This window comes from Ursus arctos, unplaced genomic scaffold (genome assembly GCF_023065955.2).
Source record: "Ursus arctos isolate Adak ecotype North America unplaced genomic scaffold, UrsArc2.0 scaffold_6, whole genome shotgun sequence".
NCBI classification, from domain to species: Eukaryota; Metazoa; Chordata; class Mammalia; order Carnivora; family Ursidae; genus Ursus; species Ursus arctos.
In genome coordinates, this window is record NW_026623078.1 from 78425664 (window position 1) to 78451091 (window position 25428).

Sequence of the window (25428 nt, forward strand, 5' to 3'; positions counted from 1 at the left end):
TGAAACTACAGCATATCCACTCCCTGTACCATAATGCAGATGTCAAGTTTTATAGCGATCACACATTCGAAGAAACTCTTCCATGTAAGGGAAGAAAATCCAGTATAAATAACAGCAGGATAGCGATTTAAAAGGGAAAGCGGACTCGAGTGGGGGCTGATTTAGTGACTTCCTTCCAAACAACAAGTGTGGGAAAGCGGAAAAAGTAACAGGGTAGTGGAGAACCCTGGCTAACATGGCCTCAGCCAGGTGATCAAGGTCAACGGCATGGCGGGGGCGGGGGAGGACTCCTGGTGACCCATCATGCCATTGGTATGGCACTTCACCTCTGTGGTCTTTCTTCCAAAAACCCATCACCCCAGTTGAGGCACGAGAACAGCTACCATAGATAGAAACCTTCAATGAGGGACATTCTACAAAATGCCTGACTAGTGCTTCTCAAAACTTGTCAAGGTCATCAAAAGCAAGGAAAGTAGAGACACCATTACAGGCCGAAGGAACTTGCGACATGAGGACCACATATACTGTGACATCCTGGGTGGGATCCAGAGCCAGAAAAAGGACAACAGGGACAAACTCGTGACATTCCCATCAAGTATGGAGCTTAGTTACTAGTAATATGTCAATGTTGATTTCTTAGTTGTGACCAGTGCACCATACGGATGGGAGGTATTACCAACAGGGAAACTCGGTGTGGGGGTACAGAGGGACTCTGCATCATCTTCGCAATTGCTCTGTGAATTTTAAACTAATCCTAAGAAGCCTAAATAAAGATGGGACATCATCCTAAAACCTGTGTTTACATTTTTTTTCAGTACAGCAGAAACAAGCATTATAGTCATTGTCGCTGGGTGTGAGAACGGGAGTGGTTTTATCACATGTTTTCCTGTAATGAAAATAAAATGTAAAAAAAAAAGACGTTTCCTTCTAAATATAGGTTGAAAAGCTTTAACCCTTTGTTGCGGTCCTGCCTGAGCTACTGAGCCCCTGAAACAGGGCTGGTCTGAATTAAGAGGTGCTGGGGTGTGGAATACTCACTGGTTTTCTTAGCCTAAAGCAGGTCCGTCAGCTTCGTCACTGTCATATTGATTCTATATTGAAATGGTCATATATCGGATATGCTGGGTTAAGGGAAATACGGGATTAAAATTAATTTCACTTGCTTCTATCTAAAATACAGCTGTTAGAAAACGTAAACTTACATCGGTGGCTCACATTATATTCTCAGGGGACAGTGATGCCCTAAGGCGGGTGTCAGGAGAGCCAGGTAAGGAAGGACCCTCTCGCGACCGTGGGGCAGCACGCACGATCTCTCAGAGGAAAAAGACACAAGCCACTGCAAAGTTACAAATTTATTGGTCTGGAAATAAATACAAATATCTCATTAAGAAACTCCTCTGGAAAGACTTGTACACAACAGTTTCCTGTCTCGAGTCAGCCACTCCTGCCCTGACCCCTAACCTTTCTGCACAGGTCCAGGGAAGCCTCCGGGTGGCAGGGGCAGGAAACTGAGTCCCTGCCCCTCCAGCTACCTAGAAGCCTTGACTACTTCCTTCTACCAACTCTAGGGTCCTGGAAAGCACCAGGCCCCAGCGGCTGATTCGCACGATGATTCCTCCCACTCAGATCCAACTTCCTCTAAGAAGATCCATGGTTAGCCAAAATGAAAATCAAAAGCCAGTAGTACAGGAACTTGACAGCGACGCTGACGTTGCCCAGAAATGTCAGTGGTGCCGCCCCATTCAGCAAAAGGTTAGAGGGGCAGGGAAGAGGGGAAGGCAGGAGAGGGAAGGAAATCCCGTGGAGTATTCCAGAATCCTTTCATCTTCTCAGCCAACATTCCCCGTGTGAATCCCCACCCCCTGCAAGAGCGAACGGTTCTACCCGGAGATCCAATGATGTTTCCAGGTCAGAAACGTTCCACTGTCAAGTTCAGATTCAACCCCGTTTGTCAGAGATCAGAAGCTGGATTTAACTCAATCACACAAGATTCCTGGGAACCAGGGTGGGATCGACTGAAATCATGACTGCACTGGATCCCATCACAACCACAGAAAATCCCTTATACATCTAATAACCCAAACGCCCCCCACCCCGAACCCCAATGCCCCTGCCCCTCCCCCCACTGCATGGAGACTCATCACAGCCAAATACAGCTGTTTGGAATGTTTCCCTCCATAGCAAAGAAAGCAAGCACAAACCTAAGTCGTCTTCCCCATGAACGAAATCATCACTCACGTATTTGGGGTGGGAAGTCGGGGCCGTGGAGAAGGAGGCAGAGGGCAGAGCCAAAGGCCCGAATTCAATGATACCAATGTTTACCAAGACCATTTCTTTGGAAAGCCCAGAGAATTTTGCTGCCCACTTTCATTGTCCATTGAAAGGATGCCAGAAGAACAGGCTTGTATGTTTCAGCATTAAAAAGTGGATATATACACAAACTTTAAAAATCTGTGTCTTCACATCGACTGCGTAATTTGTTTTTCTAAGCATTCTAGCCTCCACGTAAATTCCACTTCTCCCCCGCTTCCTGTTTTGTTGAGTTAAAAAGAGCGACCCACAATCTGCTGCTCTCCCCCTCCCCAAATCAGAACAGGGTTCTGTTTCCAGAAACTGGGTCAGTTTGTCTTTAGTTGGAGAGGAAACAGGAAATAGAGGGGCTGGGCTTCCGACGAAATGCCCTTGAGGACCAGGATGCCCGGGTCAGCCTAGGCCTGGACTGAGGAAGTGTTTAGGGCGGCGTGTCTTGTTTTTGGCAGTTTGGCGTCTCTGAGGGAGGGTAGGAGGGTGGCCACCAGGCCACCCGTCAATGAGCACAGGACACGGAGATGCTTCTTCCCTTTGGTCCGCCCACCCTGCCGCTGCTGGGAAAGGCGCCCTTGACAAGCCCAGTCTAACTGTGTCCCCCCAGAGCTCTCTTACGCCATAAGCTTTGGGTTAATACGAGTTACGTGTGGTGTGGCAGGCGGGGGCGGGAAGGGCTGTAGGAAGGGCAGCTGCGCGAGCCCAGAGTCCAGGGGCGGCCGTGCTATAGGCCGCCTAGCAGGACACCTCCATGGACTTGGGCCCGGCGTTGTTGCCCGTGGCCCCGGAGTTGGGGGTGATGTCCAGGCGAGCACCCTCGCTGGTGTGGGAGCGGCTGCGGGCGCCCTCGCTGGTGTGGGAGCGGCTGCGGGCGCCCTCCAGGGACGTGACGCTGGAGCCAGAGGCCGTGCGGGAGCGCATCAGGCGAGTCATACTGGCCGAGGGCACTGGGGAGAGAGAGAAGAGGCACCCGGTTAGGGACCCAGTTAGAGAATGCCAGGGGCACCCGCATGCCAGCAATGGGCCCTCCTCCTGCCTTGGGGCCTCCTCCTGCCTGACCTGTCTGTCCCTGCGGCCATCCAGCCACCGGGCTCCCCATCCTCTCTGTATCCACTCACAGAGACGAAGAGCAAGGGCCCGGTGGTGGTAAGGACTTGCAATCACATGGTGGCCTGAGCCTAGAGGTGGGTCTGAAGGCCAAGTCTGCCACTTGCTTACAGCTGTGTGACTCTGGAAGTGTCCCTCTCTGAGCCCTCCATCCCCATCAGTAAAATGGGAATACCGATCGCCCAGTATCGGCACCTCTGTGTGTGCCCGCGTGCCACAACTCCCTCCTGTCTACAATCTCTGGAGGGCATCAGCTGGGCTAATCCCTCCACGCCCCAGGTGGGGAAACCGAGGCCACCCAGCAAATCTGCGGCCCAGCGGTCACTGTCATCTCTTGCAGAGAAGCCTGTGAGCTCCCAGGAACTATCAATGACACCGTCCATCCTTCAAGACTTAAAATACCCTTGCACAGAGCAGATAGCTGAGAAAGTGAAATGAAGACAAAGCGATCCCCCCCACCTGCACTGAGCTGAATCCTGCTCTTGACACACCCCCCCCCCGACAAACTCAGAGCCACCAGCCCCAAATTCATAGCCACCAGAATCTAAGAATGGAAATACGGTCCTTGCCAATACATTTTGTTAAGATGGGGTCATACTGGATTAGGCTGGCTGCTCATAAGAGGAGACAGAACACCCCTACACACACACACACACACACACACACACACACACACACGTGCACACGGAAGAAGGCCACGTGAACACAGAGCAGAGATGGGAGTCATGTGGCTACAAGCCAAGGAACAGCAAGGGCGGGCAGCTCCCTCCAGTAGCTGAGATGAGACAAGGAAAGATCTCTCGAGAACCTCCGAGAGGAGCTGACCCTGCGTACATCTTGATTTTGGACTTCCAGCTTCTAGAACTGTAGTATTGTGGAAGAACACATTTCTGAGTTTTTTAAGCCATCCAGTTTGTGGAGACTTGTTCCAGCAGCGACAGGAAACCAGTACACCTCCCACAGAAAGCATCACCGTAAAGGCCGCGTTGAACAACCGACGTCACCATCAGAGGCAACCGATAAATACGCACACATGCAGGGGTTCCGTCACTCAGTGGGCACAGGGTTGGCTTGCTGGGACACATACCCACAAACAAACTAATCTCCTTGCTGTGCTGAATTCCCTTCTCCAAGAGCTAGTGTTTAAATCCAGAGAGCTCGGGATCGCTCCCACATCTGTAGCTCACGTATTGTTTCCTGAGCCCCTATTTCTCAACCCCTAAACTGAGTCTTCCTGACCTCGCAGGGCTCGAGGGTGACCACAGAAGGGTGTCATGGATACAAAGAGCGAGTCATGCCTGGCCCAGCTTGAACAGGCGCTCCCGTAGATGACTACTGGCTTTCTCTGTGGTTCATGCCTCTGGGACAAAAGCTCGTCCTGCACTCTTCCCCTGTAACCTGCCGGATGCTTCAGCTTTCTGAAAATAGAAGCTGGTGTGTGTGTGTGTGTGTTGGAGGGAACAAGGCCTGCCTTCACTTCCTTTCCCCCAGAATACACTTTCGAGGCAGAAATCCAAGCCCAGGGCAGGTCCAAGGCAAACGAGTCACGATGTACGTCCTGCCAGGGAAATCGAGTCCGCCCAGCGGAAGGCAGAAGACCCGCAGACAGATGTTCTCTGTTGGAACAGGGCACCCAGGGACATGGACTCGGCCCGCAGCATGTAAACCAGGCTCACCGGCTCCTGGCCTCTCTAGAAACCAAACACGGCGGTGGCCAATCTTAAGACTGCGGTCAGCTTACCAAATATACCATTACTATTTTAAATGAACGAATAGTTTAAGTCTCGGGGGGGGGAGAAAAAAACGGAAGACATTAGACATTCAGACTTCCTCGTTAAGATGGGCACATAAATTCTAATTCTAAGCAGTCGGCAGAAAGAGCCAAAGAGCCACGTCACGGCTCACACCTCCAGTGGCACCATCTGTGGCCGCTACCCAACCGAGGGCTTACACTTGGCATTCTCTGTCCTGCTCACAGGACTGCGTTTCTGCAAAAGGGCTGGACGTGTCTAATGAATCAACTATAACCGTCATGCAAGAAACAGCAGGTTCTTGAATTATGCTTCTATTTACCCTTCAATTCCCAAATCCAAGGATTTGGAAGAGATGCACTGTCTTGAATATAAGCCACTTTATCACCCGCTTACATAGAGCTTTACGGTTTTGAAAGAACTTTCAGAGATCCCCACTGCGCTCCTTGCTTTGTCTCTCCAAACCTCAGCTCCACCATTTGTAAGATGAGGGAGGGTAAGAGGATCTCCCAGGATGGGGCGCCTGGGTGGCTCAGTTGGTTTTAGCGTCCAACTCTTGATTTTGGCTCAGCTCATGATCTCAGGGTCGTTAGACTGAGTCCCTCACTGGGCTCCGCACCGAGTGTGGACCCTGCCTAAGATTCTCTCCTGCCTCCCCCTGCCCCTCGCCCCACTCATGTGCACGTGTACTCTCTCGCTCTAAAAAAAAAGAGAGAGAGAGAGACAGTATCATGTAGGATCACTGTGATGGTTAAATGAGAAAAAATGGATTTACTAATCATCTTTCATCACTACCATCACCACCACCATGGTCACCACGACAACCGGAAGTCTCTTTAGAAAGCACGTGATCATATACGTGCAACTGATGAATCACTAAATTTTACCTCTGAAACTAATAAGACACTATACGTTAATTAAGTTGAACTTAAAAAAAGAAAAGAAAGCAAGCATGTAACCAAAATGTAAAAGATTTTCACGGTTTCACGGTTCTCTTTTTGGTGCTTAAAGAGTCAGTCCTCACCTAAATCTAAAGAAAATTCCCTGCTATGAAACCACGCCTGTTCATCCGTGGAGGGAGATGAAGCCCCCGTGGTATAAAGAAGGTGTTAGAACCCCTGCATGGCCGCCCATCTTCCACATACTGAAATATTTCTTCCCCTGACCTTCCTAGTTTGCAAAAAGCTGAGCTTGGCCAAGGTGATACAGAACACTCACTGAAGCCCGGTTCAGGCCACTGCGTTTTCAACTCGCACGCCTGCCCCTCACCCCACCCCTGCCCGGGAAGCCCACACTTACTGTATCCCATGCCCTGCACGAAGTACTTGAAGGCCTCGGCAAGCTTGGCTGGCTGCAAGAGCAAAAGGGGAAGTATGGTCAGTGGCCGGAGGTCCCGATCCTGAATGTCCCCATGGAGCTGTGCCCATGGTCACCTTCACTGAAGAGAAGGTCACCACATGTTGACTGGACAATGCACAAAAGTAAAGGAAAGACTACGGGGTAATCGCGGGGAGCGAAGTGCACTTTGGCTAGGGAGAGAAATTTCAAAATCACTTCACAACTGTGGGAGTTTGGTCAAGTTGTATGACCTCCCCTGTGAAACATGGACAGAGAGCCACACTCAGATCTGAGGGTTTCTGTAAAGAGGACCACACTGACAGAGTGATGTGTCCAACTCAGCATCTAGAATGTAACGGCACCGACATCCCAGGCCACCCATCGGGCCCACAACTTTGCAGCGTTGTCTCATTTTCTCCTGACAACAACCTTGTGAGGTTGCCGCCATTTCCACATACATTCCATTGCTGAAGAGTCACGGAGAGGTAAATAATCCATCCACGGTCATACAATTAATTCACGGGGGGCGGGGGGGTCCTACAGATGAATCCAGGGCTTTCCAAACTCTGTATTCAAGGCAGTTCACTCTCAGCCTCAAGAGCAGAAAGGATGGATGGATGGATGGATGGATGGATGGAAGAAGGGATGGTGGATCGATAAAGATGGATGGATAGAAGTAGGAGGATGGACAGATGGATGAAAAGAAAGGATGGATGGAAAGAAACAGAAAAAGAAGGATAGATGGATGAATGGATGGACAGATGTATGGATGGATAGATGGATGGATGGATGGATGGATGGATGGATGAATGGATGGACAGATGTATGGATGGATGGATGGATGGATGGATGGATGGATGGATAAGCCAATTAACCACATCAAAGGGGCTACGTGAACTGAAATGAGTTGGGAATGCTGAGAACACACCCAGTGCCATCAATTACTCCCCCCAAATTAAATCAGTCTTATCTGGGAGGTGAATGCTCCCAAGTAAAGGCCATATCCACAGTTTCATTAACTGTAACTCTCAAAAGCAATGCCCCGGGTCTCTGCTCCTCACACTCTTTCTGCCCTGGTGAGAAGTCACCAGGAGATGCAGGGTTCCTTCCCACCCCTACCCACTCCTGCCGCTATTCTACAAAGAGCCACATGGCATTTAAAGGAGAGGCTGTGGGGTGCCTGGTGGCTTGGTCGGTGAATCACTGGCCTTCAGCTCAGATCATGATCTCAGGGTCCTGGGATCAAGCCCCGCATTGGGCTCCCTGCTCAGTGGGGACCCTGCTTCTCCTTCTGCCTCTGTGATCTCTCTTGCTTTCACTCTCTCTCAAATAAAAAATAATAAAAATAAATAAATAAAGGAGAGGCTGTGCTCGAGTTGCCCCCGGGGCTCGTGTGGCAACAGTAAGAAAGTGACAAGAGTTGCCCTCAGGGCTGCGGAGAGCCACAGGGATCTGGGCCCGGCATGGTGGCAGAACAATCCTTCAGCCTCCTTTCCCCTCCCGTGACACTGGATAAACACTTTTCTCATCTCTAGAGACTGCTGCCCTTGCAAATGGAATGAGGGATGGGAACGCCCTCTGTAAACAGACACCCAACTCAGGAGGGCAGGAGGAGGAGGACTGACACCATAACGGGCCTCCCTGGACGGGTCTCCTGGAAGCCTGGGCTGGTTCAGCCACCGCCATGCATCTGCAATGTGTTTTCACTATGGTCAGAGCTGGATCTGTTCTCATTTCCAAACAGAGAAGGAAGAAGGCAAAGGAGGGAGGGAGGGAGGGAGGGAGGGCAGACGGAAGGAACACTGGCGTCCCTTCTCCCCAGCCAGCCTAAGGAGGGCCCTGGAGTAGTGCTGTCTCAGCAGGAGCCACCAGGAGCGAGCTGGATGGATAAAGTCTCCCCCACTCGCAGGCAGGTATTAACGCAGCTTCTGTCTAAGCAGGGCTCTACGGGGAGCCCATCTGTTCCCTCTGGAGGCAGGGACATCCCATCCTCCTCTGGTTTCCTGCAGCTGTCAAACAGGCATAACACAGCAGCAGATCGAACACTGAAAGGATTTTGTCCTCTTCTAGTGGGAGCAGAGGGAGCCACCACAGAGAAGCCAGCAGAGCCACCAATGGCCACGTGTGCCGACACTTCTGTACAGAGTTCCGGAGGGAGAAGCTGCAGTAAGATGAGATCCAGGGCCATGAGCCAAGTCCAGGATCCACTCAGTGCAGAAATGTGCTTCTTGGGGGTCTCTTCTCCAGACGCCCCAGTGAAATACCTCACTACCCCAAACAGAAGACACTTCTCTCTTGGGACAGCTCCAGATGCTACGAATTGTATCCTGCACCCAGACGAACCTCTCAGCCATCGCCCACTCCCTGGAGGACTCAGAGCCAAGACTCTTCCTTTTCCATCACACAGTCCTTGAAACTGGCAGGGCCACGAAATTAATCACAGAACTGGTCCCTCCCACACCGAGCAACTCTCTGTAGCGCTGCATGGAACACTGAGAAACCAGAAACGACCTATCAACAGCCAGCAATGGGGCGTCAGGAACACCAATTACAGTGTATCTGTGCGATGGCATTTTGTCCTGCCATTAAAAACAAGATACAGAGCATTTCTTAATCAAAGAAAGAGAGCACTGAGATGTCAAGTTATGGGGGCAGGTGAAAAATATATACGCAATAGGATCCTAATTTTCCTTAAAGTAACAAAAAAAAAATGTATGAACTATATTGAAAAAGAGACTAGAAGTAAATACTTTCAAGTTTGTAACAATAGTAACCTGTAGTCAGGGCACTATGGATGTATTTATTCTTTTATTCATCTACATTTTTAAATTTTTATTGATGAACATGTATTGCTTTGTAACTAGAAAATTAGAAGTAATAAATAACACTGATTTTTTAAAAACCCAAACTTGTACATTTCAGGTCCTGGTCTATTACTGAAGAGGGCACACAGCCGTTCTCCCCTCTGAGAATCAAAATTTTGTTTGTCTGATCTCCCCAGCCTGGGGTCATTGCCCAGATGACAGGCTCATGGATAAGAAGCCCCTCAGCCAGGGCACGCCTGAGCCCAGGGCCTGAATGCACCTGCTGGGGAGAGCCAGTGGGGAGACGGTCTTCAGCCTCTGGTGCCTGGTACCCTCACCCTGGTCTCTCTCAACACCCTGGCAGGAGAGACAGACCCCAAATGCATGCTCACTGCTACAGGGGAGGTTCCCCAGGGAGCTCGGGGTGGGGGTGGGGGCACAGGGGGAAGAAGGGTACATATACCTAGAAAAAGACTCAGATTCAATCGTTCATCAAGAAAGCACTGGATTACAGAAACTCTGAAGTCCCTTTCAGGAAGGGAGGGAGAAACGGAAGAAAGAAAAGGCATCATTCCATCCTTTCCCACAGTCTGGTGGGCATGTGTCTCTGAGATCACACACCAGACACACCTAGGCTCGGGTCCACAGGCGTCAGGCTGTGTCCATGCATCAAACCCCTCATCCCTGTGAACCCCAATGTCATCTACCCCACTGGGGCTCCTAGGCGATCAAGTCCTGATGTCCAAGCACCTTTCGTGAACAGTCACGTGTCCGCAGTGCCGTCAGGTGTCACAGTGAGGCAGGGGACAAGCAGACAGTGGGGGGGGGGTATCGGTGCTAAGAGGACACAGAGGCACCCGCCCTCCAGCTGGGGAGTGGTGACAGGTGGGACTCACCTGGGAGATCTGCGGGAGGCCACCACAATCCGCCATCTGGGAGAGAGGGAAGCCAGTTAGTGCCAACACCACCAGCACAGGCGGCCCTCCCCAGGGGGGCCCACCTGCCGTGCCCTGCCCCCGTTCGGCCTCGTTCGGGGGGCACTGGGCACCTAACGGGTGGGGAAACACCCATCCCCACCTAGCAGGGCTGCTCTTGTTACCATCCATCTCAGCCCTGACCTGTGTCTTCTTACAACCGAGTCGCTAGGTGCTCTGCTAGGCCCCAGAAGGAATTTCCCTCGGTTCGAGAACCAGAAGGTGCGCATGTCCCCCTGTGGAGGCTCACGCTGGGCTGGGAGAGCTCGAAGAACCTGCAAGGTCCTTCCAGGGTCCGTGTGGCCCCAGAGCCTTCAGCGCGTGAGGCCCTGTACACACACACTCTCTTGAAACATTCCCTCAGACAGAAACTGCTCGATCTGAGACTTCAGGCCTCAGGGTCTCTTCACTGGCCACACTGGCATAAATACAATAGCTTCCAAAGTGCCTGCTGAGTCACCCAACTTCAAGCCACCATGTTTTCATCAAGGCCGCTGCAGGCACGTGGGACTATGGCCCAGACCCGGGGCTCAGGAGACCCGGGCAGCAGGGTGGGACAGGGAGACATGGGACCAGCCGGTGGGGGAGTGACAGTGGCTGGCGCCGGGCCAGGCCAAGGCCCAGAGTCTCGCTTCAGGACCACGCTAACTGGGGCACCCTGGGTCTGGCAATGCGGTGATGGAAGGCCAGAATTCATTCCACAGGCCACACATCACCGTCAAACAGGCCACTGATCGTAGGTTGTCACCTCCTCTCTGCAGATGTAATGAGCTGAGGTGAGGTCACACTGGATTAGGGTGGACCCAACATCCAATGACTGGGGGAGTCCTTAAAACTAGAGGGAGATTTGGACACAGGGACACCCAGAGAGAAGGGTGGGCGGCTTGGAGGCAGAGACGGGAGGGATGCGGCCACAAGCCTCAGGGGAACTCAGGCCTGCTGGCAACGGCCAGAAGCAGAAGAATACGGAAGGCGCCTCTCTGGAGCTTTCAGAGGGAGCCTGGCCCTGCCAGGCTTTGGACTTTGGACTGACAGCCTCCAGACGGTGAGAGAACAGAGACTCTTGTGCCTTTCAGCCCCCAGCTTGGGGCGCTTGTAATGGAGACGAGGACACTAACTCCCCCTTTCGAATGCTCCTTCCTCCTCTCCCTATCAGCAGTAACCGTGGCCTGTCCGTCCTTCTCCTAGGACAGAGGCCTGGATGCTGCCAGAGTCCAGACACAGATGTGTTGGGACAATTAAGACAAAGGGCTCCCAGGTTAGCCCATCAGCAGCCCCCTGGGGCCCAAAGCCCAGCATCTTCCAGCCCTGCAATTTCCTTGTGAGGGAATCTTGATAGAAAATGCATGTGAAGAGCTAGGTCCAGGGACCAGGGCCCCCTCCTCAGTATCTGACACCCCCAGTGCCATTCAAAGGGCCGTTGAGGGCACAGCGACCCACAGACGCTCAGCTTTTCTTACCCCCTCATTTCACGCAGGCCCTTCCCGGGTCACCTGCCCTCCCGGGCGTACAACCCGAGAGGGTCCTCACTTTGCGTGGCACCTTTGGGCAAGGCTGCCACGAACACACCAGGGCGGCTGAACTGCGCAGTCGGGGAGGGCACAGACCCTCAACCCAGCCTCAGGGACACCCAGCGCCTCGAATGTCCAGATGAACCTGCCGGACAGAGTCTTGCCCTCCCATGGCAGAGCCCCTCTCGGAGGAATGTCCAGCCCCACCCTTGGGAGAGCCCCTGCTTGCACAACTCCCGAGCCATCCCTCGTCAAAGCACGACGGCCAGCAGCCCAGAGACTCTCGGGGTCCCAGAGAGGGTTCCCTTCGTCTCTACAGCCTAGGGTGTCCGGCCGGGGCCCACCAACAGACCGACGTTCGTGAACGCGCACGTTAAATCATCGCTTCTATGGTCTCCGACCTCCAGCTGTGCCTCCACCAGGCACGACTCCATTCTGCAGCGAACTCAGGGTTTCTGAGAAAGAGCAGAGGCAAACTCGCATCACTTTGCCCGTACCTTGAGGAGAGTAGTCTTTGTTGGATCCAATTTCGAGTTGCACTCCACCTGTTCAAGGAAAGGGAGAAGAGATTCGCTAATTTTCCATCTGCAGCCAAAGTCATCAGCCTCCCCCCTTCGCCGCCACCACCATCAGCAACGCCAGCGTTCCCACCAGCATGGAGGGAAGAATGCGGGCTTCCAGACGAAGCAATGTGGCTGTAAATTCTAGCCCTGCCAGGACCAGCTGACTGACCTGGGACAAGTTACTTCATTTCTTTGAGCCCCAGTTTCCTTATTCATAAAACGGGGATAAAATCTTTTTTCAAAGGGTTGTTACGAAGATGAGCTAAAACCTAGTAGATGCCCCGGAAATAGCCGCTAAATGGACTTATTTAATCAGCTGTTGCCAGAGATTCTGCAAGTTCAACATCTCTAGTCCTGGCAACTATCTTCAGACGAAATGACATACACTAAGCTTTGTCAATGACCATCTTAGAAGTGCATCCAAAATCGGGCAAAATACCCACATGTAACCCGTGATGTTCAAAGTGCCTATAGTAGAACTATCACCTCCCTTCACGTGAACAATATATCTCTATTGATTCATCCTATGATTATGCCCAGGGAGTTAGATCACAGGGAACTCACAGTTCCTTTGCAAATCCCACTCTGTAGCCCACTGCACAGGGCATGTCACCACTCAAGGCCTCCGCTCGATAACCCCTAAGTTTCCGGGTCTCCAGCTACGGGGATGTTGGAAGGGCCGAGTCTGTGTTTTGCCTTCACAACATCACAGGTGGGAATTAAGGGATGAAATGACCCAGAAAGCCTTGTCTAAGCCCCTCTCCCCAGGGACCTCTCTGCCTTGCCAGACAATCAGGCACCAACCAGGTCTGAACACTCCTGATTCCCAAATAAGAGGAGAGTCTGTTGGCCAGGAGGCCAAGAGGCAAACATGCCCATCTAAACACACCAATGGGAGATAGACTGGCAGGTGCTGGGGCCTGGGAGAAAAGACAGAGGACCTGGTACCAAGCAAACAGAGCTGGCAGTAACCAGGGAGAGGCTCGTGTCTGGGCCGTCTGCCCAAAGGCCAACCACATTTGGACGGTTGAATTAAGCACAGAAACAAGTGGATGGTTCCTACGTACCACAGCATCCACAGCAGGAGAACTGTCCCCAACCACCAACAAAGCAGGACACCTGGGGGCAGGGAGAGAAGGGGGAGTTAACACGAAGTTTATTTAAAGATTCGCATGCTCTCAGGCCTGCGAAGCTGGGACCAGAGTTCTAAAAACATTTATTTTGGTTTCCCCAGTACCCTTTGCTCTTTTTACTTTCTTCTCCTTTCATCCTCTGCTTTGTTCTTAGGATACACTAGGACTGTAGTCATTTATACCTTAGTATGAATTTCAGCCAGAGAATTTTTGGGCCCTGATGGTTTTAGTTTCAAGCATTCTCTCCTCAAGGAAGGAAGAGTAGGGCTTTGTCAGCAATCAAGCCAGAGACCAAGAGGGCAGGCCTGGCAATGGCCAAGTTCAGGTGTCAAATAATATGGTTCACTTACAGAACTACAAAAGATAGACAATACTGGTAGAATGCAGTTAGTTGTACCCACGACTGTCTTTTCCTTCTAGCCTTACAGGGCACTTTAGGGTCTCCAGGCTCTGTGACAGCAAAGCCTAATGCAGTATTCAACACAGAGCAGGTGCTTAATAAATTCTATCCAGCGTATATTCGGCTGCTTCTCTGAGATTCAAGGCTCCCACCCAGGTCTCAGGGACACGTCCAGGAACTGAACCCCTCCCTGCACAAGGCGTAGGAGAGCGGGGCTGGGTCATGCCTGACCCAGGGCTTGCTGATTACGATGTCCTGGCACAGAGCACCACTCCTGCCAAACACAGAAAGAAGGCCCTGCCAGTGGCTGAGCAATGTGACACAGACGGTGAGGGGGAGAAAGGTCACTCACTGCAGGGTGACTGTGTGGGCTCCGGGCATCGGCCGCGCAATCTCCAGGTCCCGCCGGCTGCGGACAATGAATACACAGTTACATCGTTCCGTGGGCAGCTCCTCCCATCTCGCCCATCCTGGGAGGTCCGGCCATTGGCCGTTCTGGCAAAACTCTTGTGTCCCAGCCCACATGGCTCTCGGCACATCGCAGCCTCTTGGGGTCCATATAAATGGTGCCAGGGACAGCGGGACTCATGCATTTCCTGCGGAGCCCACCTCCTTGTCCCCAAGCCCGAGTCCTCTAGGCAATCTCTTTGAGATCTCAGACCTGACCCTTTCACTCCCTCATTTCAAACCCTCCCTCGGTTTCCCACTGGGCTGCGTCACGGCCAGCGTGGGCCCGGCCAGCCCCATGGCTCACCCCACAGACTTCCACCCAGCCTTTCGCCTGCTGGTGGCTACCACCAGACACCTTTTCCCAGCATATGACCTGGAGCCAGACCGGCTGAATTCAAATCACACCCCTCCCCTTCCTCACTGTGTGACTTCGGGCAGAATGCTGAACCTCTCTGTGCCTATGCTTCCTCAGCAGGAAATGATGATGGTAACAGCATCCCAGGATTTCTAAGAGGAATCACTTGATTCCTATGGGCATCAAGAGGGCAAGGCAGTGTGTGGGGCTTGGGGGGTGGGGATGGGGGGTTGCTCTGGTCTCTGCGTGCCCACTGCCTTGACTGCTCCAGCTCCTGGGAAGTGTTTGCTGGAGAAATGTTCTGCTGAGTCCCACGTCTCCAGTTACCAATTGGGGACATGACCTCTCCCCTCCTGCACTGAGAGGCGGGACGCTGGGAGGATGGTAAGAGGAGACAGGCACGGAATTTTGTGACAGATGTTAATCCCCTTCATCAAGTAAGCTAATGAGCGCAGGAGAGACAGCCCATGAGGCTCCTTCCTGTCCCCTTCGCGGGAGCGCGGCTGGCAGCGCTGGCCTGGCAGAATGCATTCACTGGAGTTTTCAGAAACCCTGGCTGACACCAGTGTTCCCGAGCCGTCCCCTCCCCTGAGGTCCGGACCAGCCCCTCGTTATCACGAAGAGGGGTACCCCCTTGCCAAAGGCCGGAGGGATGTGTTCCTCGTCCTTGGCAGGACTTACCTCCCAGCAGCCTCTCTGGACTCCTCCCTCCCCCTCCTCCCCCCAGTGCTCCGCTGCCTGCTCTCTTCGCTCTCCTCACACCTGACCTCTCCTGACAGTCGGCGGGGGGGGGGGGGGGGGGACACAGGCATTTACTCCAAACCCTGTGAGGGAGTGACTGTGTGTCCCTCGTGCTCAAGCGCCCCTGGTCCAGAGGGCAGCTCAGCTCTTGGCAAAGCACTAGAACTCCATGACCTGACTCCCTGTCCCACAATCTATCTGCTCAAATTCAGGGGCTGCATCTTCTACTCCTTCCCTAAGCCCCCTCTGCCTCGCCCCACGTTCCAGACCAACCAAAGGAACTCGATCGATGGCCCCGTACCTGTTGTAGGCGTTGATGAACAGGTGCAGGTTGCCGGGGTTCAGGTCATTCACGATGTGCTGGCGGTACGTGTGGACCACCTCCACGTTATTCTGCATTTCCTCCTGCATGCAGACAGGGGCGAGATACCCTTCGCTGGCACCGCGGCCCTGGGCCACTCCCAAGTACCCCCATGTCAGGGTATAGAGGTACAGACATAATAAGGCCTGAGGCACTTGACTGCCAGGGGGCCTGAGCAAACCACGGGAAATGCAGTCTGATTGTCCCCATCAGCTGATAACAGGAAGGAGTGCAAACCCCCAAAGGGCAAAGCATGCCCTTCTGGGTTCCTGACTTCTGCGGGAGTTTCTATTTGAAGTCAGTCCTCCTGAATCTGGAGCTTGCCCTTTCTTGGGGGCAAGTGTCTTAACCTCTCAGAGCCTTAGTCCCCTCAAAAATAAAGGGGGGTGACTATTACCTACATCATCAGGCTGTGGGATTTAACTGAGGCTATGCACACAAAAGCCCTTTGCACATCGTAAAAATTGAGGCAACTGTTGGCAACTGCTGTTTTTAAGGGGGAATTGAGAAGTTTTTCATGCTGGAAACACAAAACCAACTCACGCAACTCCCGGGAAGTTTCTGGAAACCCATCTCAATTCCCAGCGGGGCCAGCCAGAGGCGTGCAGAAGCCTCAGCCTTCCCTCTCCCCGGCTCCCTTCTGAATGTGATTTGGGACAAACAAACAAGTTACGAGCTTGCTCTGTTTCTCATTTGTACAAAGCAGACGTGTATGTCCCACAAAATGGCCTGATGTGATCAGTGGCGACCAGAGCAGGACAGGGAGGGAGCAAAGGGGGCCTCACGTCCAGCCCGAGCTACTGTCTAAACAGCCCACGATCACTGAAGCAACAAAGAGGCCAACATGCTGTTAGACAGAAGATCAGGGAAAACACCAACTGAGGAATTAATTGTGCTGGGGTTTCAGATCAAAAAAACAAACAAAAAACCAACAAACACACAAACTATAGCCATCTGGGGGCTCCAACAGATCCCTCAAGTAATGTGGGGTACAAGCAGGCCAGACTCTCAGCCTACACTTGCACCCCTTCCTGCAGGGAAATACAGAAACTGGCTTTAATTCGTTCCGTATTCCTCTCAGGTTCAGATTATAAACTCAGGGGTGGAGAAAACGTATCACAAACTGAATGGAGCACAGACAAGGGGAAGAAGGTCACTGTGGGCTGCAGGCTGGCCCCAAAGGCCGTGTCCACCTCAAAACCCCGGGCACCATGAATGCTAACTTATTCGTAAAACAAGTCTTTGCAGATGTCATTAAGTGAAGGATCCTGAGATGAGATCATTCTAGATTATCCCAGCAGGTCCTAAAACTAATGGCAAGTGTCCTTATAAGAGAAAGGCAGAAGGAAATTTTTTTTTTAAGATTTTATTTATTTGAGAGAGAGAGAGAATGAATGAGTTGGGGGGAGGAGCAGAGTGGGAGGGACAAGCAGACTCCATGCTGAGCGTGGAGCCTGACACGGGCTCCATCTCACAACCCTGCGATCATGACCTGAGCCGAAATCAAGAGCCAGACGCTCAACTGAGGTACCCCCAGTGGGAGACTTGAAACAGACACGGAGAGGCCATTGAAGACAGAGCCAGAGTCTGGAAGGCTCAGCCACAAGCCAGGGGATTCCGAAGCTACCAGAAGCTGGAAAAGCAAACAAGGATCCGCCCTCCCCCCGTCCAGGGCCACTGGAGATTGTGTGGCCCCACCGACACTCTGTTGCAGAGTTCTGGCCTCCAGAACCGAGACAGAGTCCCGTTTCTGTCGTTCGTAGCCGCCCAGTATGGGGTGCTCGTTACAGCAGCCCCGAGAAAACAGGGTGAGGACCAAATGCAGCAGGCGCACCTGGCCAAGCCCAAAGGGGAGCATCTGGTCACCTCTCAGATGGCCACGTTCTTGAGCAGGCTACACAGTACACAGAGCAAATCGTCTCGAGCCGGGCAGCGTCTGGACTTGCTCAGTCCCCTGCACATCCCCCCCGTGGGCTGTGGGCCAGAGTCAGGGGCCATGCTGGCCAGCCAGAGGACGACAGGGGCCTGGCTGGGTGACTGAGAAATAGCAGAAGCACAGATGGCCAGGGTCCTGCTCTGGATGCGGGAACACGCTCCGGAAACAGACACACAGCTTCCAATTCCAGCCCTGCCTCGCCCTGGCTGTGCAACCCGACACGAGTCAATCAACCTCTCTGGTCTCATCCATACACTGGGACTAAAATGAGTACTTTTCACATGGCTCCTACCATTCTCAGCGGAGTCCACGGGTTAGTATTTGTAAAATCCTTAGGACCGAGCAGGGCACACAGCAAACGCCATGGGTGTGTTTGTTGTAGGTCCTACCGGTAATAGCCCCACACTGGAAAGAACCCAAATGCCCATCAACAGGTGAATGGAAAAACAGAACACACAACACTGGGCAGCACTGGAAAGGAGCGAACTGCTGATAAACCCAACGACAGGGATGGATCTCAAAATAACTGCGCCGAGTGAGACGAGGGTACAGACTGTATGATGCCATTTATATAAAAATCTAGGAAATACACTCATCTCTAGTGACAGTAAGCAGATCAGAGGCTGTCTGAAGAGCAGGGAGGGAAGGATTAGCAAGGGGCACAGAGGGCTTTGGGGGGTGATGGATATGGTCACTATCTCAAATTTCAGTGTGGTTTTACGGCTGTACGCACGTGTCAACATTTGTTAAATTTCGTACTTCCAATACGGGCAGTTTGGCGTACTTCAATGAGGCTCGTTTCAAAAGCTTTATGTTAAAAAGACAGTGAGCAGGGACCTGATTGGAAATCAGTCACGTCGCGCTAGGGACGAGGTGGGCATCAGCAGGAGGCCCTGCTGGCTTGTGCTGGCTCATCTCTGGGCCCGGCGCACAAGCAGCACGCAGCCACTCGGTGTGAATGACAGAACGCCAGGCCATGCTACTCACCTTCCCAAAGAGGTGGGACACCACCATGTCTGGAAGGGCTTGGGTCCACCCGGAGATCTGGGGAGGGCAAAAACAGATGTGATCAGAACAGGTGCTCGCGGGGCTGGGTCAGCAAAGCCTCCCTGCCTGGAAGGGCAGACTGGCAATGCTGGGCTCCCAGTACCTAGGTCTGAAGACAGCCCCTTCATGGGAACTTGGTTACCTGTTGCCTAAGGGACCTGGGCCCTCCCCTGAAGGCAGGGCCTGAGTCTCCATCAATCGCTTATTCTCACAGACCCACGCGTGGGAGGTGCACAGCAAACACGTGCTAGAGACCCAATCTGCTTCTAGCTTCCCCTGTGCCATAACACGCTAGGTTCTCACAAGGAGGACCCCCATCCATCTCTTCTAAACACACTGAGATCTGCCAGTCTATACCCCAGGATCTGCTTACCTTGAACTAGCCTTCCTGTATCATCCTCTGAATGTCCCCCTTCCAGCCAGTATTCTCTCTTGGAAGATATTGAGGTTACTGAAGACCCTGCCTACTTTCTCCTTTCTCCCTCTCCCCAGTACAATGGTCGGCATACAGCAGGCGCTCCATAAATGCTCAGCATACAACAGGCACTCCATAAATGTTGGGCATACAGCAGGAGCTCCACGAATGTGTGCTGCCCAACATCAGTGTCAGGCAAGGACCGGCAGGATAGAGAAGCTCTAGACCTGGGGGTTCTCTAGATTGGGGGTCCTGCCACACCCCTGTTGTATGGTCGTGGGCAGGCTGCAGAACCTCTGAAGCTCAAGCCTCTTGTCTATAAGCAGCCGTGCCAGGAGCTTCAAAGTCACAAGGCCAAGGTGAGGACAACATGAGGCAACCACACGTGTCACAGGATCTGACGCTAGTGCCGGACACATAATAGACTACTCTTGACATAAGTCTTTTTCTCTTGGGGTTGGAAAGGAAGGATATGGTGCAGATACTAAAGCCACACGGACATTCCTCAGGCTCCACTTTAGCCAATGGTCAATGTCCCCAGCCCTCCACGTCTGGCTCAGAACAGTTACCCAGGAGCCAAACTAGCTGATGGGAGTATCACTTCCTTTCCTGGAAAATAAAATAAAAAACAGGGAGTGTGCTCTGCTCCTGAATATCACGCAGATGGGAGGGATGGGCTCCTGCATTTTGGCAGAAGGTTCCAGAAAGAAATGCAGGATCAGAGTGCCCAAGACAGGGGTGGGAGGTAGCAGGGAAGGGCACAACCCCTTCAAACCTCAGTCTGCAACAGCCACCCAACACTTGGCAAAAACATACTTTTAAAATGAAAAGCCAGGATCACCCCAGCTTGAAAGGTTCTGTCCTGTTTCAATTGGAACAGCTATCCCCTTTCCTTGGAAAATACTTGCGCCTTTATGAAAAAACACAATAATCATTTTTAAAAGATAAACTAGGAACACTAGGACACCAGCCAGAGCAGAGCTTCCCGAGACAGCATGGGTCCCTCTCCTCCAGGCAGGCGTGTGTCCTGCCCCCTCTGTATTCCCAGACCTGCAGTGCTTGGGTCAGGGGCCATTCCACAGCTGCTGGATGAGACCAGGGAGGGAGGCCGGAAGTGGGGCCCAAGGACCACAGAGCCACGGGATCCACATTCAGCCCCAGTTCTCCCACTCCCTAGCTTTGTGGGACCTTGGACAGCTTCCTTCACCACTCTGAGCCTCAGTTTCCTCTTCTGGAACCTGGTTTTAATAATCCCTACCCTCTGGAGTCACTGTGAGGATTAAAAGTGGTGTCACAGAGTATGAACAGCTCCTAGTAAATACTCAGGTCAGCTGAGCTAACTACTGTTGTCATCAAACTAAGTGGCAGTGTTGGTCCTAGACACGCCCTTCTTTTGCATCAATAATACGTGGGCTCCTGAATTAGAGGCCTTGTCATGTTCCTCTTTTTATTTCCAGTGTCTCAAGCAAAGCCCAGTACATGTTAGGTCCTCAGCAAACACTTCTTAACCCAAGCTATGCTTATCAAAGCTGGCTCGAGGACCCACGTCCCCATGGGATGCCTGGTTTAGACCACAGTGTCCTACTGAAATCTTCTGAATGGCAAATGGCTGAGGTCATGTTTACTATTCCAAGCAAAGGAAAACTGCTTTCTCTGAAGGGGTGGGGAGTAGGAAGGTAGGAGGGGTTTGGGTGAGCACACCTGTTCCACCCGCCTGACCCTGACCCCGGTCCTGACGCTGGCCCTGCCCCTGATCCTGCCTCTAACCCTGACCCTGACCCCGGTCCCGACCCTGGCCCCTGACCCTGACCCCCAGCCTTACCTTGGACGCGGCCCAATCCATCCAGCCTTCTGCACAAGGATTCACATTGATGAGGACGAGTCCCTCCACCATCTCAGGGTTGTCCAGCTGTAATTCAAGACAGAAGGTGAGCAGCAATCCCGCAATCTCAGATACTGTGACCCTCAAAGGTCAAACAGAAGATTGAGAAAAGTACCAGAAAAGGATTGTGTGCGCCACCAGAGCAGGCCGCTGCCCTCTAGAGACTTCACCCCACCCCCAGGCAAAACGGGGGCTCCAGGTCAGCAGGACTGAGCCGCTGAGTGGGGAGAGGAAGCAGGAGAAGCCAAAGCCGCATGCCTGGCGGACCCGCCTTGGGCAAGTCACTTCCCCTCCCCGCACCTCCTCTTCCCCAGCTGCCCAACGGGTATATCAGACCACCAACTTCAAGGTCACGCAGGGCACGTCAATGCCCTTTAACAACTACTCCGCGAAGATACATCTGTGTCCGTCTCAGAGCTAATTTGGACCTTCCCTTCTCTGCTCAGAGACTGGACAGTCAGGCAGTTTTTTTTATTCATCCCAGCATTTCTAAGTTCTGACAACGTCCAGCAAATGACGGGCAGTCAGAATACATACCTAGGAACAAACTTAACCAAGGAAGTGGAAGACCTGTATCCAAAAAGTATAAAAGAGAACTGGAGGAGATTATGCTAAGTGAAATAAGTCAAGCAGAGACAGACAATTATCATATGGTTTCACTCATTTATGGAACATAAGGAATAGCAGGGAGATCGGTAGGAGAAGGAAGGGAAGAATGAAGGGGGGGTAAACAGAAGGGGGAATGAACCGTGAGAGACTGTGGACTCTGGGAAACAAACCGAGGGCTTCAGAGGGGAGGGGACGGGGGAATGAGATAGACTGGTGATGGGTATTAAGGAGGGCACGTATTGCATGGAGCACTGGGTGTTATACGCAAAGAATGAATCATGGAACACTACAGCAAAAACTAATGATGTACTGTATGGTGACATAAGTAGGTAGATAAGTATAAAACATTGATAAAATTGAAAAAAAAGCACACATACAACTGTATGCATCAAATGAGCATTGCTGCATTTTTAAACAGCTTGGTACGGACGCAAAGGCTCCAGCAGCACCTGGCTTGGGCCCACGGTCACGTTTCCATGTGTGTCTCTGATTCTAGCTCAGAATCAGTCAGGAGCCAAAAGCCGTGGGGTTATCGCAAAGAAGCAGGCGGTGGAATGACATGAGAACCCGCCCACAGTCAGCTGAGGAGGGAGCAAAACCAATGACAAAAGAGTGTGTCGCCCGAAGGGAAGGAAAGGAAAGGCCGTATGTGAGAGCGCGCGCGCACACACACACACGCACGCACACACACATGCGCGCGCACACGCACACACACGCACAGACACGCACATGCGCACACGCACGCACACACACACACACACACACACACACAGAACTCTGGACCACACACCAGCACGTGAACGGTGGTTCTTCCTTCGGAAATGAAATAATGGGTCATTTCTCTCTTTGTTTCGGGATTTTTGATGCTTTTCCAGTTGTCTTCCTTAATCTCAACTTAACTTTATTGAAAACGTAATTTTTAAAGAAACGCCCAAGAACTCACAGCGAAGCGAGTGAGGATATAGGCGCCTGCTCCGGTTCCCATGCCGATAACGCTTTTCAGCCTGGAAGCAGAAATAAAAACTCATGTCACAGAAGGAATGAGCAACGGGAGCCCTAATGACCCTCTTAAAACCTCCCCCACTCCTGGTCCCTAAGGAACGCCGCCTCCCCCAGCATCTGGCCCGCTCGTCGCTGAGCGTGGCTGGCAAGCTAGACAGAGTGGGAACACGCCGCCTCGAGGACCTGAAATGCATCACACTTCACAGCTTGACAGGAAACTGTGACCTTGGACAGACTCATCCTTTTTCCTTCCTTCTCTCCTGACTGCAGCCCGAGCTCACAGAGACTGTCTGACATTTATGGGAAGGCCCGTTAAGGCACCCCTTCTTCCCGCTCTTAAGCTTTATTTTACACTTATCTAAAACTGGGAATGAAAATAAATTGGGCAAGAACTCTGAGGTATGATCTTCACACAAGAGGCTCAAGAAAGAAGGAAATGAGTGCTGGAGAAATAGGGCATGGAGGGCTCAGGCCACCCTCTTCCAGAATGTTTCATGGATAAGGAAGAGTAATGAAAGAAGAGGGGGCAGGGAAAGGATGGGCGGGGTGGCTGTTTTCAGGTATATGTTCACTCATGGAGGAGAAAAGCCCAGCTGGCGAGAGCAGACCAGAGAGTGACAACAGTTCTCGAGGTATGACAGCTAATTTCTTCCCTGACCGTTCACCGTACATTTCAGCGGTCAGGCCAGATCAAGGCCAAAGCCGAGGCTAGAAGCCACCTTTCTCTGCAGGCTGGTGGGGCAGCAGACCCCTCACTCTTACCCAAACTGGTGGAGGACTCCAGGAAGCATTTCGGCCAGCTGGTCCATGGAGGGGTACATGTACCTTGGGAGAAGCCAGGCAGAGGCCATTAGTGAGGGCCAGACCCCGGAGGAAATGAATCATTCAAACAGGAACACGCTTGAAGGGCAGGGCCCATGCACAACCTGGCCCGTGTGCCCAGCCCCCTTGCCAAGTCCCCCACAGCCCTCCTTCCTGACACTGGGCCACTCGCACCAGCGGGCTCCACTGAGCAAGGCCACGCCCCACCCCAGTCCTCCCCCTGTTTGTAAACTGACCCTTGATGGATTGCTTCCTACGCCCCAGGTCCCACACCAAGTGTCGGAGGAGCCTCAGAAGCTCATCTAATCCTTACAACAACTCTATGAGGTTCCCATGATGTCTCCCAGTATACAGATTATAAACACCAGTGAAGCTGGGATAAGCCACTTGGCTTCATGGCCAGGCCCGCACTTACAGCGGCATCTCATGTGGGCTCTGGGATTTCTCACTCACCTCCTGGGAGGAGGCCTGCCGGCAGCTCTCCCACAGAACATTCCTGGCCACAGGGAAGCCCCGCCCCTCTCACCCCTATCCCCGGGAGAGGCTCTGGAAGGAGCCTGGAGAGAGTACAGAGAAGCAGGCCCCTCTGATGAGCTGGACACAGTGGGCTTTGGGAGACAGATAACCCAGGGGGATTTTAAGGCACTGGGATGCCTCAATGCACACATCTTCTGGGACCATGGCTTCTGGGTGACTCTGGAGTCTGCAGGCTGCCCTGAGCCTACACATTAGGGCGGAGTCTTCCCCTTCCCAGAGCACAGGGAACCACCATCTCCCATCACCAAGTCCTTAGCGGGGCCCGCACAGGGCTCCTTGTTGCCACCGTGCACACCTTTCCAAGGGGCGTACTGGATGCCAACCGCTGGTACAATAAGGAGCCACGTCCCAGGCCGGTTCCTTCCTCTTGGCCAGGAACAACCCTGCCCCCCATGTCTCATGGAGCATTTCTAGGCCTGCTCTCTTCCTGGCCCTCGCACATGCTGCCCCCTGTGCCTCCTCACACAGTGTGCGCCCACCTCCCTGGGATCTGCAGAAAGGCCAGGGAGCTCTGTCCCGCCAGGAGCCAACAACCCCAGCCAGAGTTCCTGCACGTTTTCTTTCCTGACTTCCCTGGAAGAACGCCAAGAATCATCCCCTTCACCAAGGCCTCGGGTGCCATCAGAGAGCCTGGCCCTTTTTATCAGAAGCAGGGACACACGGCACGGCACGTTAGGGGCAAGCTCCTCCAGACATCCCATGGTTCTTGACAGGTCCCTGCGGGAGCCCGCAAAATGCCTCACAAGACCGGCGGATGGGCCACAGTGTTGGGGGGAGCAGGCAGGACCCTGACTAGGAGGCATCCCACAAGGCTGGCCTCGGGGACGAGCACTCAGGATACACATGAAGAAGCTCCTTCCACAAATGAGTTATTTGTGCTCACGCACACCGGGCTCCTGGTGAAGCCTCGGGGAGACCATGTGAGTACAGCAGCCCCCCACCCCCCACCCCCGGGGTCTAGCATAGGGGCCAGGTGAAACAAGGGAGTGTTACGACAAAGGTGACGGTGAGGGAGGTGTGGGTGTTCAGGAGGGAGACTGAAATAAGGAGCCCGGTTCTGTCTGATCAGGTGGTTACAGAGGGCTTCTTGGAAGAGGTGACACTGAAGGAGGCATGGGGGTTAGGTGAGTACAGAGTATAGGAAACATATTCTAGGTGGGGGACCCAGCATGGGCCAAAGCTCTGGAAAGAGCCAGGAAGACCCTAGCTGGTAAGTCTACACATAAATGGAGCCAGTTGCCTTCTGAAATGGCCGTGGCTCAGTTTACAGTCAGCAGCCCCCAAACGGTGATTCTGGGGAAACCACTTACCCCCCGTGGCAACTTTCCTCACTGTTCCTGGGCTTGGATGCAGAGCCAGGAGGCCATAGGATTCTACCAGAAGCCC

The 25428-nt window shown here is 52.8% G+C and overlaps 1 protein-coding gene across 1 annotated transcript in view; it reads right to left on the reverse strand.

The window, feature by feature from the left end:
- Positions 1-1337: 1337 nt before the first annotated feature.
- NDRG1 (N-myc downstream regulated 1) overlaps positions 1338-25428 on the reverse strand; it is a 55227-nt gene continuing 31136 nt past the window's right edge. The window contains exons 6-16 of the mRNA XM_026495378.4: positions 23446-23508; positions 22625-22685; positions 21013-21099; positions 18716-18772; positions 15733-15836; positions 14238-14294; positions 13420-13471; positions 12287-12334; positions 10201-10236; positions 6462-6513; positions 1338-3251 (exon numbers count right to left, since the gene is read on the reverse strand). Coding sequence (XP_026351163.1) covers positions 3040-3251; positions 6462-6513; positions 10201-10236; positions 12287-12334; positions 13420-13471; positions 14238-14294; positions 15733-15836; positions 18716-18772; positions 21013-21099; positions 22625-22685; positions 23446-23508 — 829 coding nt within the window. The 3' untranslated portion in view covers positions 1338-3039. The remainder of the gene's footprint in view (positions 3252-6461; positions 6514-10200; positions 10237-12286; positions 12335-13419; positions 13472-14237; positions 14295-15732; positions 15837-18715; positions 18773-21012; positions 21100-22624; positions 22686-23445; positions 23509-25428) is intronic.